This window comes from Ischnura elegans, chromosome 10 (genome assembly GCF_921293095.1).
Source record: "Ischnura elegans chromosome 10, ioIscEleg1.1, whole genome shotgun sequence".
Classification (NCBI taxonomy): Eukaryota; Metazoa; Arthropoda; class Insecta; order Odonata; family Coenagrionidae; genus Ischnura; species Ischnura elegans.
Genome location: NC_060255.1, coordinates 33,517,838 through 33,531,436, shown reverse-complemented (window position 1 = coordinate 33,531,436; position 13,599 = coordinate 33,517,838). Strand labels below are relative to the sequence as shown.

General features: G+C 37.0%; 1 protein-coding gene across 7 annotated transcripts in view; it reads left to right on the top strand.

The window, feature by feature from the left end:
* The window catches only part of LOC124167285 (mitogen-activated protein kinase kinase kinase kinase 5), a 67,441-nt gene that overhangs the window by 6,440 nt on the left and 47,402 nt on the right, over nt 1-13,599 (top strand). For 4 of the 7 annotated variants that reach the window (XM_046545207.1, XM_046545205.1, XM_046545206.1 and 1 more), the window contains exons 7-11: nt 3,273-3,354; nt 7,621-7,728; nt 8,497-8,575; nt 9,086-9,204; nt 11,300-11,367. In XM_046545207.1, coding sequence (XP_046401163.1) covers nt 3,273-3,354; nt 7,621-7,728; nt 8,497-8,575; nt 9,086-9,204; nt 11,300-11,367 — 456 coding nt within the window. Of the gene's footprint in view, nt 1-3,272; nt 3,355-7,620; nt 7,729-8,496; nt 8,576-9,085; nt 9,205-11,299; nt 11,368-11,754; nt 11,875-13,599 lie in introns of all 7 variants that reach the window. The other 3 variants (XM_046545203.1, XM_046545208.1, XM_046545202.1) reach the window with 1 other exon arrangement.

Sequence of the window (13,599 nt, the reverse complement as noted above, 5' to 3'; positions counted from 1 at the left end):
ACTGTTGTGTGCAGAGATGTGAATCGACCTTTCGTTAAGCACCAAAAAAGTATTTTTTGTTATGCCAAATGACCCCGACCGAAGAAGGCGGTGGAACTATGCTGCACGTTGACAGCATATTCCTTCAGTAATAGGCTGTTATAGAATTTGTGAGGACCATTTCAATGTAAGTCACTTTGTGACGGAAACGGAATATGATACTTTGTAATTGCATTCTGCTTCATTGGATTTAATGATTATTTTGTGTGCATTTACTGCATATTTTCCCCGATTTTCACGCTTTGTTTCTATCTTGCGCATTAAAAGCCAACCACTGCAACGGAAAAGGTCTTCGACGTTGGCCCAAGGAAATGTTAAATAGTAGAAAGTAACGCATGAATACCTCAAATTTGTACTCTACGAAATACTACGATATCATAATACTCAAAAGAAAGGAAATAGGCGCAGTAAACACCGGGAGGCAATTGCAGGTTGATAGAAGCACCAATAGTAAATAATGAACACGTAACTTACCAGGTAACACGATAACTTTGCAGGTCGTACAACAAAACAGAGAAACTGGAGGCAAGTGTGCACTGAATGAACACTAGCAAATAGATTGAACTATCATTAATTGAAACAGAATAAGTGTCAAATAATACAGTGAAATGAGTGACTCCTTTCACCAGACTTTAAACTGTGGGTTGACACCAGCGCCGGGATTTATCCACTATTTACTGATGGGTTAACCACTCTCGCCAATCCCTAAAATGTAGCCATGGAGATAAAGGCTACCTAAACTCTTACCCTATTCCTAATTTTGAAAAGCCGCATTACTATTCATACGCTCTTATAAAGCAATGACAGCAAAATTACTATGATACAAGGCCTGTAAATAGGTAAAAAATGAGAGGATGAGCCAAAAAATTATACATACAGTCCCAGACTCTCAACCTGCATTACCCGAGCACCAAACGTTGGCCACTAGGCCACTGCAGTCACACAATAAGCATTATAGCTATTGAGGATGAAAACCGGTGCAAGTATGCTGTACATCTACACAAAATAATCATTACATACTACATAAATAGAAGCAGAATGATAAATTTACATTTATAAAGTAATTTATTCCTATCAGTGCATATATTTCCACTTACAAGTGGAATATTTGCGAAGTGGAGCCAACAACTATGAAAGGTGTGGAGGATACTAAATTTCCTGAAGAAGCGGTAGTGGTGCCACTAAATTTGTCCTAAGACTTTTGAAAGTGACTGTATGTGCAACTCTGACATAAATATTAGTGAACATATGGATATTTTAATGTAAATATCCCCGTCCCGGAGTTACTCTTTCATTCTGAGGACACTTGATTATCATTTTTTTAGTACAAAATTGACTTAAAGAATTGTTGGGAACATAGGTTGACCAAAGTGAGACCTCTGCTTAAACAAATGCTGTGCCAACAAAATTTGAATGCCAATCCTGAAAGAAATGGAGAAAACCCTGAATTTCTTCCCTTCAGACATCAAGAAAACCACTAGTAGGGGAAAGATATTGATTGTGATGATTTGTTCTTTTTTTTAATTTACATCACTAAAACGCTGTAACAACTAAAGGATTATATAATGGTATGTTCACAAATTGAAGCATTTGGATAATTTTCGTGATTACTCTTTCACTCAAAACTGTAAGCATTTCATCTCATAAAACTGTAATTTCAATGAAATGATTTGTTTTGAGACAAAAAATTATTCAGAGTTTCTGTTGATAATGTCAGTGAATTTCTGGAATCAGCCATAACAAAATTAATGCTTTGTTTCGCCATGATGGTAAACTTATGGCCACCATTTCAAGGAACCCATTGTGTGTACGACTTCTTCAAGCATTACTCATATGACATTCATGAGATTCTCACGTCACGCATCGTCAGCCAATAGAAATATGATTTGCGTCGTGGGCGTGGCCGAAGCTCCTTGCAGAATTTTAAAGCTACTTATTGCGGGTAAAAGTTGAATTTGAGCTCTGAAAAATGGTCTGTGTGTTTTTCATTTATATCTTTTTGGATTTAAATAACATAAACCAATTTTTAATCTTGAGTTTTCCCTCCTATTACTCTCCAGTATGGTATATCTTGGTTAAACCTCTTTCTTGGATTTATCATGAAAATAGAAGCTATTTTGCACAATTTATGGCTTGAATTGGTTATTTAATTATTCTTGAATCAAATATTTGAGCAATAGTGCTACAACGTGTTGGGCACTCAGGTGCAATTTTGTTATCATACACCTTTTGCAGTCCCCAGGGTAGGAAATAGGACACATCTTCGACATTGATGACATTAACTTAAGGAGAAGATGATTATGTTGTTTTTGTCTTCTTTAACGATAACATTCCTTTTTGAAGCGTATGTGTATCTGAATTGGGCTTACCACCAGTGTGTAGTGTAAACTAATTTAAGTTTAGTGCATGGTTACCCAATGAGAGTTATGCATTCCAGGTAACATTGGTGGCAAAATGAGCTTGTTTAATCCCTAGGGCAAAAATAAACACTTAATGTATTTATTCAATATGCATTTATCCATGGGCAGAAAGAAATGAGCACAAGAAAATTGGATGCTCTAGCACCACACTTGAAATAGGCCTTACCCGTTATGACGGACTCGTACTGTATGAGAAAAATGTCAACCCTTGACATTACTCTAAAGGGCATTACAAAAAACAATCAGAAAATTTGGACATTATTACTACATCCACCGCGGTTGTGGGCTTAAATGACACATAAAAAGAGGAATTTTTGTATTTTGTACAATCATGGATCTCTTCCAAAACAGCATATTTGGGAACAAATTTAGGGATAATGTACTTATGAAGGTTTCTTGGGCTTCAGTCAACTACATTAAATGTTGCTTTTTGCCTTGAAGATGTTGGCATCGACATAGTGCTGTACGCAAGATAACTTAATTTATACCAGGAAAGTATTAGATCATATAGAAAATATATTTCAGTGAACTAGTGTCTTACCTACTACCGTTTTCTCTGTGCATAAAATCCTGTCTCAGGATCTGCAAGCTATTTGGGACAGACATTGACGTGGTGTATTTATCATAATATATATCTTACTTACTAGCTTTCTTAGTTATTTTTCTTATTATTATTATTGTAAATGTTTTTGTAGCCTAGAATTCATTGCAATATCATTAATTTATTCTGCTTGCTCTTATTGATTATGGAATAGTGTGAAAATAGTTCTGTGTAGAGCCCAGTTTTTATTTTCTTTTTCCATTTCTTTTTAGGAGTCCTACATTTCACAACTTTGTCAAAGTAGCACTCACAAAAAATCCCAAAAAGAGGCCAACTGCTGAAAGGCTATTAATGGTAAGTACTTTATAATATTTTATTTTCGTTGGGTTGTGATGGGACAGAATACCTGCGCCTCTGCATTTACACTGCTAGGATGGATTTCTGTCTGATGTATACATTTTTATCTACCAAACGCCATTTCAGCGGCACGCCCATATGATACTCGGCTTCATCCAACTTCTTATTTTCAACAGGTAGCTCGCTTTACCCCCACTCCTACTGTCAAGTGCTAGCGGACAATCCGAGTCGTTTTGCAAAATACGCGCCGGATTTTATTCCTCCACCTCCACCAGATTTTCTTCTTCAATTATTTTCAGTCCATCTTTAGAAGTTCTCACGAGATAAGAAGATGAATTCGAATTGCTATCAGGGAGAAACCAAATATCTTGAGAAAATATCCAGTCGTCTGTGACTGTTACAGTAGAGATGTATAGCGAAACTTGTAAAATGTAACTTGATATGTGTTTTCAGAAAAAAATACCGCATCAACTTCCGAGAAGCTCAGCTGCGAGGATATCGAGTTTTGCCGAAATGCTAAGTCTCCATCGCATTTCTTCGACTTTCCAACATTTATTTCCTTGCATAAAATGCTCAAATAAAGTCAGAAATATGTCGTGTTTGGTCTTATTCTTTTTTAAATTACGCGCACATTACTAATATTTCAATCCAATAAAGGTGTAATATCAATTGCCGAAAGTCATTGTTAGACACCTTTTGGGATAGTGGATGACTCATGCAGCAGTTGACCTCCAGAAATGGGGAACTTCGGAGCAGGTAGGCAGAAAAAGGTTGGAGGGTGAGAAAAGAAGGGTGAGAAAAGAAGAAGTGAAACATGTTTTTATTGTTCTCGTGTAACTTGATATTTTTTTCGAAGCTAAGGTCTTTGTAATAGGATCCCTGCGCGAGCTGGGACCTTTTGTTTGATTTCGGAGAAGAGGAAAGCGTCAGAGTGGTTGAGGCGAGTGCTGAATGGAGGGGGATAGCGGATCGTGGGAAATGCCCTAATGTTGCTATCCCACGGCACTGAGTTTCTCCCTATGGTAGTTTCATCTCATGGGGAAGATTCAAACTAAGTGCCTGTCGTTATTAGCCATAAATGCCGAATGGTAAACACTTCCTCTCATTTTTGTCAAACGATGGATGGATGCGGGAAAATGGTCAGTGGGGGAGAAAGAGGGAAGGGTGAAACACGATTCTATTATTTTCCTGTAACTTGATATTTTCTTTTGAAGCTTTTGATTTATGGTCTTTGTAATACAAACCTTGCGCTAGCTAGGGCCTTTTGTTTGATTTCGAAGAGGAGCAAAGCTTTGGAGGAGGGGCCGAGGGCTGATGGATGGAGGGGGTAGCGGATTTTGGGAATTGTGCTACGTAGTTACTATCACACGGCACTGAGGTTCTCCTGGTGGGGGAAACCTGGGATTTTCGAATTTTTTCACCTGATCAATTTTGGTTCCCCACGTCGAACTCTTTTCACCGCTCTAACCCACAAATTTGATGTAGTTCGTCAACTTGCCTAAAACGGCGCTGCATGCACTGAAAGACTAGATTTCTCTACATTTTTCCGAGTCAACTACCAACGACTTGCGTGTGACAGTGTATGATGCAAAATTCAAAGTATTCGAGGTATTCGAGATAGTACCTTTAGCATAATTATTCGAGATCTGGAATATTGAATACTTTCTAGGGGGTATTCGAGTATTTGTGGATACTATTTGCACATCTCTACTTGAAATCATATGGAAGTAAAACAAACTGTTGGAAGTTATTGGTTATCACCTAAGAGCACAGTTGGTGACTCATGCTAGCAGTCTGGTAAATAAAATGGGAACAGGAGGGCAGGTAATGTGATAAGAGTGGTACGGGTGAGAAGGGGAGAGGCTCTTCCAAAAAAACTTCCTATTGTTCTCCAGTAACTTGAAAATTTCTCTCAATGTCAGTGTACCTTTCTTGAGCTAAGGAGCTCTGATACTGTTATACACTTTTTGGCCGAATAGGTGACTTATGTAGCCGTTGTCATCTCTGAACAGGGAGTTTTGAATCAAGTTTGCTAAACCAATTGGTGAGTAAGGGGGATGAGTGAAATACGTTTTTGTTGATCTTGTGTAATTTGATATTTTCTTTCAAAGCTTATGATTAATGGAATTCGCAACATGAACTCTGTCTTACCCATGACCTGCAGGGTTATTCCACTAATCGTATGGCCGGGCCATAAGTCGAAATCGACCATAACTACGGCCTCGAGACATACGTATGGCTTCGAGCGATTCTACTCTGAGCGAAAGGCCATAAGTCGGGCGGTAGCTATGGCCTAAAGGCCGTAATATTATGGCCTGCCTAGGAGGCGGTCATAACACGGGCCATACGAAATAACATTGCTCGCCTAAGGTGTTATAAAAGAAATTTACGAAGTGTCATCGATTACATAGCGATTGTTTCAAGAAATATATGAATATTGTGGGTGAGCACATACGGATTCAACGGGCATTGGCTAGATATATTTTAAAAAGACGTCGATTTCATAAGGAGGATACGGGATACGTGTAGGTAATCCGTTCGCATACGATGACGATATTTTCATTAACTATTTCCGTGCGTCAAAAGTTGTTACTTAATTTTTAAGTACATATAGCGGATGAGCTAAAAGTTCGCTTGTAGTTAAGAAGTTAGGAATACTTTAAACGGATGCTCTGCTAAAGTGAACGGAGGAACGGGCCCGTTCCTCTTCCCGGAGCCGGCTTTTATTTGCTTTCTGTGCTACATTTGCTAGCAGATTCCTTACTTGTTTCGAAAAGCTGTAGGTAGTTTGAAATATCCGCTATTAAATGTTTTATATTTTAAGATTCTCGTAGCATAACGGTTCATGAGGGAGGATATCTAAGAAACATAGGGCAAGAAATATTTTTTGGCAGTAAGGCAATCTTCAGTAAGTCGATGCGTAAAGGACAAATGTCGTCCACAAATCAAGGAAAGAATGATAGTCTCATATTGATGTTTTAACTTTATACAGCTACCGAAACATAAGCCTCTGATAATAAAATTAATGAAACTTAAAGTTTCAATTTCATGTTTAGATTTCGTGCATTGGCTGGATTTATAAGGCTTTTGGGGGCAAATGATAGCAGCCATGAGACAATAGTTACACCATTGGAAGGAGAGGAAGGAAAGAGGGGGTTAGAACTACAATAGGATGTCATGTTCTAACTCTATCCATTACATGCACAATTCACGAATATTATAACACTGCACGGTACAAATTTCTTCTGCTTCTTCTCGCCCGTGATTTGCGTTCTTCACTTGTTTTAAAGATCTTCAGCGTCTGCCGCTAGATTAGTGTTTAAAGAAAATCCAAATTTATCCTTTAATAAGAGTCCATTTCGGTTAAGGAACATGTAATTAATTTTTTATTCACGTTGGAACAAACTTCCTTCTCAAAAAAATGACTAGTATATAAAAAAGTGAACCAAACTTATAGTACCAATTATAATTCTCATACTCGCCTGCAGAAAGGGCGTTAAGACTTTTGGCCGGGCCATACGATATGGCCCCTCGAGAGTGGAATCGGTTTAGGCCGTAATTTCGGGTCAGACCATAAGAAACTTACAGCCGGCCATACGTATGGCCCCGTTTGGTAGAATAGCCCTGCTGGAGTGATTGGGGCCTATTGGGTGGTCTTGGAGGGTAGGAGGGCATCAGAGAGGTTGGCTGAGTGCTGATGGGAAGGGGACAGTGGATTTTGGGAAATGTGTGATGTAGTAACTATCCTATGGCGCTGAGCTTCTCCTGGTGATAGTTCAATATCTTGGGAAATATCCACTCAATGTGCCTGTAGTATCAAGACTTTGCATACTACTATTACAAGTATATTTCTGTTACTTTCTTCGGCGTCTACTCGGATGTTGGGGCTAATTTGATTTGATTGACTTACGTAGTTCATTCGATTTTGATCAGTGCTCATTGTTTCTTCACATGCTATATGTATGCAATCCCATTGTATTTGAAAGAAAATCACGTGTATATCTAAGGGAAAATGTAGTTGATAGAAGGAATGGAATTGATAGGTAAAATAGATTTGCAAGGTGAAACATGATTAGAAAAAGGATTGGTGGGAAATTTTATGTCCACCTTAGTGTAGTTATTTATTAGTTTACGGTAGCTATCTCTTGAAACTAAAAATGTATGTTGAGATTTATGTCATGTTGGCCTTTGAATGCTTTCATGTTTTATTTTCAATACTAAGGGACGTAAATAATTTGTATACGTATGTTCATTTTCTTTCAGCACCCATTTTTTCAAGGAGATTTGACCAAAAGACTGCCATTAGAATTGCTTCAAAAAGTTAGCAACCCTTCACATATGTTTGCTGATCTTGAACCTGATGAGGAAGGGGTAAGTTCTGTGCTTTATAATAATTTTATAAACCCTGTTAGTAAATCATTGTATTTTTTGCTACAATTGATATTTCTTTATGATTTTATTAACTTAAGATGTTCATGTTATCAGGTTCATCGTTAAAGGACATAATCAATAATCTGTGTCATAACTTTGTATTCACGTTATTAAATCATGGTTGTTTTGATGATATTATTGTTGCAATTTCCATCCTCTATGCAACATAATCTTGCACTCTAGGTGCTTCCTGCTTTAAGTATGTCAGTGTAGAGTAATGACTAATGTGAGAACTATCGTATTTTTGCTTGTCCATTTATTCTACTATTATTTATTAGTTCCAATATATTTTAAGCATTGCAAAATTATTTTTTTAAGATTTTTGATTTTAAGTTTTTATTCAAGTCATTTTACAATTATTTTCTGCAGAATGACATGGTTTATTTAAAATGCATTCAGGATTTTATTTAAAAAATGTATTATTGAATCATTTTTCCAATTGCTAGTAGCATATGGAATAGTGATGTTAGAATGTTAAAAAAAATTGTTTTAGAATGTTAAAGGATTTCATTTTAAAAAATGATTCTTCATTCTTTCATTGAAAATATCATTTTAATTATAAATTGTCGTGTTAATTGTTAGAGCGTAGTGATGTTTTACTCTTGCCTTTGTGTGTTCATTCTCCACCCACTCTATACTTCCCCTGCTGATTCCTCTGTATATGCCTTGTAGTTCCTAATTTAATTTTTTTCAATATCTTTTAATTAGGCTGTTCCCAATGTTCCCCAAAGGATAGCTTCCAAACATACTGCCCAGCACAGGCCAAGGTCTGCTCGAGAACCAAGCTGTAAGTAATACAGTAAAACCTCGATAATATGAAGTAGGATAGTAATAACAATAAGTTTTGATAATTTGTAGCAAATTTGTTTGTCCTGAAGAGAAGTCTATGCCAAAATTGATTTTTTCCTTTGGATCCTGTGAGAAAATAATATTCATTTATACAAACAGGGACAAAAAAAACTCTGCAGCTAAACTTTTTATGGCGTCATGTTTTTATAATTTTGTGCTCATAACAGTTTTTCATAATGGATGAGTACATTGAAAGGTGTATACAGTAGACTCTTGTTATTACAAAGTTCACGGGGCCAAAAAACCGGAGGTTTGTAATAACAAAGTTCATATGTACGTTTCCTTTCAGTTGGGGCTGGTCCGTCTAAGCTCAGGGTTCTTGGCAATTGCAAACCAGCCGATCTGGCAGGACCACCCATGATGTTTCCCCTTAATTAATATCTTCCACATAAAATTTATAATCTCCACAATATTTTTTATTAATGGCTGTGTAATGTTCTCTTTTTAGCCGAGAGTACAGATACTGACCAGACCTTGCAAAGGGATGCCGCTGCGGACCAGCAGTCACCTCATTATTCAGATGTATCTCAGGCTTGGGAAATCATGGATATAATAAACAATATAAAGGTATTGAAAAATTAATAATTGAATAAATTTAAAATAACTCAATATAAAGGTATTTGCATATAGTGATGGGCACTGTGAGTGAGTCAGTTCAAATGTGCAACTCAGCAGATAGAGCTGTGAGGCGATAGAGTCTTATTTGGTGAGTTGCCACTCCCTCCCCTACGCAGACCGCACACGACTCCCTCTGCACACTCTGTGCGGGTTGGAGTGGTGAGTGGTAGAAGTCAGCTCATGCGTACGCGTCAAGACTCCTGGTGCTCACGACTCCCTCAGTGCATTATGTGCACGTTGGAGTCATGTGCGGTTGGAGTCGGACTCCATGGGCACACGACTCCTTTCATGCACACTGTGCGTGCTGGAGTCGTGAGCGGTGGAAGTCAGACGTCAGGCGCTCACGACTCCTTCTACGAACATTTTCTGTGTGAGGGTCATCGCCTGTTTAGTGGGTCAAAAAGAGCACATGACACTTTTCACGGGTAGCCCACTGCTCACCTTTTCACGCCGATTGCAAAAATTCTGTTTACTGAACACTCAGTCAAAAGTGTTGAAGATGGCGAGATATCTTTGAGCTGGATCAGAAGTTCGATCACTGAAATCATTTGAGAAATCCATAGAGAGAAAATCACTCCCCTTGACAGGGATTCGAACCCAGATCCCCTGATTTCTGGTCGATTGGTTTAGCCAATTAAGCTTCCGAGGCATCTTTCCTCTCTCTGGAAATTTGTTTACTATAGAGGACAAGATGGTTTGGAGTGCTGAGCATATGATGCGATTGGCAGTCCAAGTTGTGCACATTGGACCACAGCTGAAGAGCAAAGCTGGATAGAAATCATGTGACACAATCCTTACTGTTATTCTAGGTCTAAGTTATCATGTAAAGATCTATTCTTAACTTAAGCAATTGTGCTAACATGTTAGAAGTGGCCTACGTTCGTTTGAGCAAATTTTGTGAGTCCATTGTTAGTAAGCCCTATGCTGAAGCTAGCCTCTGCTAACTTCTCGATCCTAGGCGTAGAACTTAGAGATTTCTTGATATTTTGTAGCATGGCATTATGAAATTGTCCCAATAATTTAAGGCAATCTATATTACATGCTTTACTATATCGCATGATATTGCAAAGCCCAGAAAAATTACTTCGACTAAGATGCAATCTTTAACCAGCTCGAGACTCATGTTTTTTTAGTGTATTAATTTTTAAATTGAACAGGAGTTGAGCAGTACTTTTATCTCTCTCCAATTTCGAAAAAGCCAAGACTTGCACTTGCCAATTTTTCTAAGCCCTTTTTTTTATATTCACTGCTGTGATGGCTGTACACTGGGTGATTAGTCAATAATTTATCATCAGAAAAGAAGCAGACATTTGATAAAATTCATTGTAATAGACTGTGATTCAAATAGACTGTGAAATTTGCAACTTTTTTCAGGTTTGCATTCTCACTATTACTGCTATTGTGTACTGATGGCTATTTTACAGGCGGCTGTAAATCGAAACTTTCCTTAAAATTTCAGATTTTGATGAAATGTGGTGGGATGCTGGTGTTAGGTAAAGAAAACTCATGTTAAATTTCCTGTATCATCATGCATATTGATCTGAGATATTGGGTTCCATAGTTTCCTGCCAACCTCTAATTTTCCTCCGACGTGCCCTTCTTATATCAGCCTATGGCAAGTTGACTGGTGGCAGCGATAGTTTGGGCAGTTTGGGGCTCTAAGCCCAATTTATTCTTCATAAAATAAATAAAAGGACCCTCTTCCAACGTCTGATCATGATGGTAAAAATTTCAGCCAAACTTCCAACAGCCAAAATTGACCACCTTTTTATGCTTATCACCTGATTTTCAGTTTGGCATAGTTACATGGTATAGGAATTGGAGTATTTTCTCTTATTTTTCCCAGTAAATCATTGGTGTTGTAACTTAGTTATGCTTACAATCATTCAGCTTTAAATTATTAATTTATATTCAGTGCTTTTGCTAACTGATAGAGACTATCTTGGGGTTGATGTAGTCCATGGGGCACAGAAGTCCCCTTCCCTAAATTATATGCTTATCATAACAGAGTAATAACTCATGAAAATCTTATTGTTATTTCCAGACTGTACATAGCTGTGATGGTAATCCAGAGTGGTTGAAGAAAAAATCATGTGAAGCACCATATGAAAAGTAAGTCTCATTTTTTTGTTTTGATCAGTTGTTTTTAATGTTATTAGATTTTCTCATTTCAAGTATATGTTCACTCTGTCACTTCCTCACTTCTGTTGGGTATTCTTTGCACCTGTTATTTTCCTTTGCTGACTGCAGCTTGATGCTGCACCGTTACTTCTGTGTTAGTCATTTTGGAAAATATTCCAGGGTAGTAAATTTTGAGCACACATTTAGGCAGGATGTCTCCTTCTCAGCCCTTTGTACATTCTATGCTTTTTAAAGCGCTTGGGCCTCCATGTAAATAGTGTGTGCACCATTTGAGAACATGAAATGCCTTCATCAGTTGACTGTTGCTATATTGTCTTGGTATCTATCATTTGCTGTGGTTGTCTTATGTTACCCTAGTGCTCAGGACTCTACAAATGGTGGTAATGCCCACTTAGATTTTCAAAAGGAGTGGGTAAAGAAGAAAATACCTCAACGTCGCCCTCTGACTGGCACCCAAGTGTTACGAATGCCTTTGAGGTAATGTGTTCTTCAGGATTGTGTTCCATTTTTACGTTCATTTTTGAGAGGCTCTTTCAAGTCAGTGACAGTTATTTCAATTCTTTTGGTGTTGTGGATAGCTTTTCTCCTACTTGATCCCCCTCTGACTCATCATCAGAAAATTCACCATTAACATTTTTAAGTTGCTGTTTCTTCAGATCTTATTCATCCACATTGTATTATTAACTGCTCCGTATTAAAACACATTAAATTGCATATGGTATGAGTGGTATTATTTTGGGGTTTATTTTATTTAATTGCATGTTACGTATTGAATTTTGATTATTAATGTAATTGTACCTTTTATTTTTTTTTCTTCTAAAGCTGTTTTCATGGTAGAAACTCGTTCAAATCTACTCCAGTGTACTGGAAAGTCAGTACTGCACATTAAACAGACATGTAAGAAACTTTTGTAGATTTCATTTATGGCATATGTTAATTATTGTGTGCATGGAACCTGTTGTGAAAAACATGTCCTAAATATGTGATGGTTCTTCTTGATTTCATTTTTAAATATGTGTTATAGGTAAATTAATAACTCCCTATAATTTAAATTTCTAATTGCCAGAGAAAAAATACATGGCTATTTAGTGAATGGATGTATTTCTTGGCTATTTGTGGCTGGATATTTTGTTGTAATTGGAAAGAATAATTATATTGATGTATGTATTTATTGAATGAGGAATTATGCATTTTACTGATATTTACTGTAGACTCTAGTTATTACGAAGTTCATGGGGCATGGGAAATGAAACCTTAAATTCTGAGCCTTAAATGGAGAAACATTATAAAAAATCTTTTTTATATTAGTCATCAAATACTCAGTAGCAATAATTACTAGATACTATCATACCTCCATCATTGAACTAACAGACACTAAACTAGTAAAATGGAGGCAGGAAATGAAGACTTGTTATTCTAAAAATTATTTTAAACTATTAAATATAAACAATTATTCATATTCTAAAGTAAATTAAATCAAGAGTTACAGTCCGTACCTCTGACTAGCTTCGTTAATAATCACTACATGCCAGCTTGGCTAATATGTGTTTCATGCATTCTTTAAGAAAGTCATAAAGTTCATGGTTAAATAAAAAACACAGTACTATTCCACAACCTTATATTTTTGCAGTCTACTAGTTTCAACGTTACAACGTCATTATCAAGACTAACTTGATAATGACGTTGTAACGTTGAAACTAGTAGACTGCAAAAATATAAGGTTGTGGAATAGTACTGTGTTTTTTATTTAACCATGAATATCTCATCGTTCCACCAAGTAACGCCTAAATCTGTTGATTATAAGTCATAAAGTGTTAACAAAAAACTATTACTGGCTGCTATACGTCGTTGATTTTGCCTGTTGCCCTTATATTTTAGCCACTTTTTTTACAAGTTTAAAGGTGACTTTTTAAAAACATTGCCTCTTGTGTTTATACCAAATAATCATTTTTTCAATCTTTGTTATTGCTTCATATCAAGCTCACTTTTTTCTTATACCACTTTCCATAGCTATATACAGTGGAACCTCGTTAAAGCGATTATGGGCTATAGCGACACCCCCGCTATTACGAGGGATAGCGGATGCACCGTCAATTGACCCTATAATAAGCGTGTTAAAAAATTCGTTTTTACGAGACCCTTTCGGTGTTGGCTCTCGCCATAGCGAGGGTTTCACCGCCGGAAGACTTTCATCAAGACTCC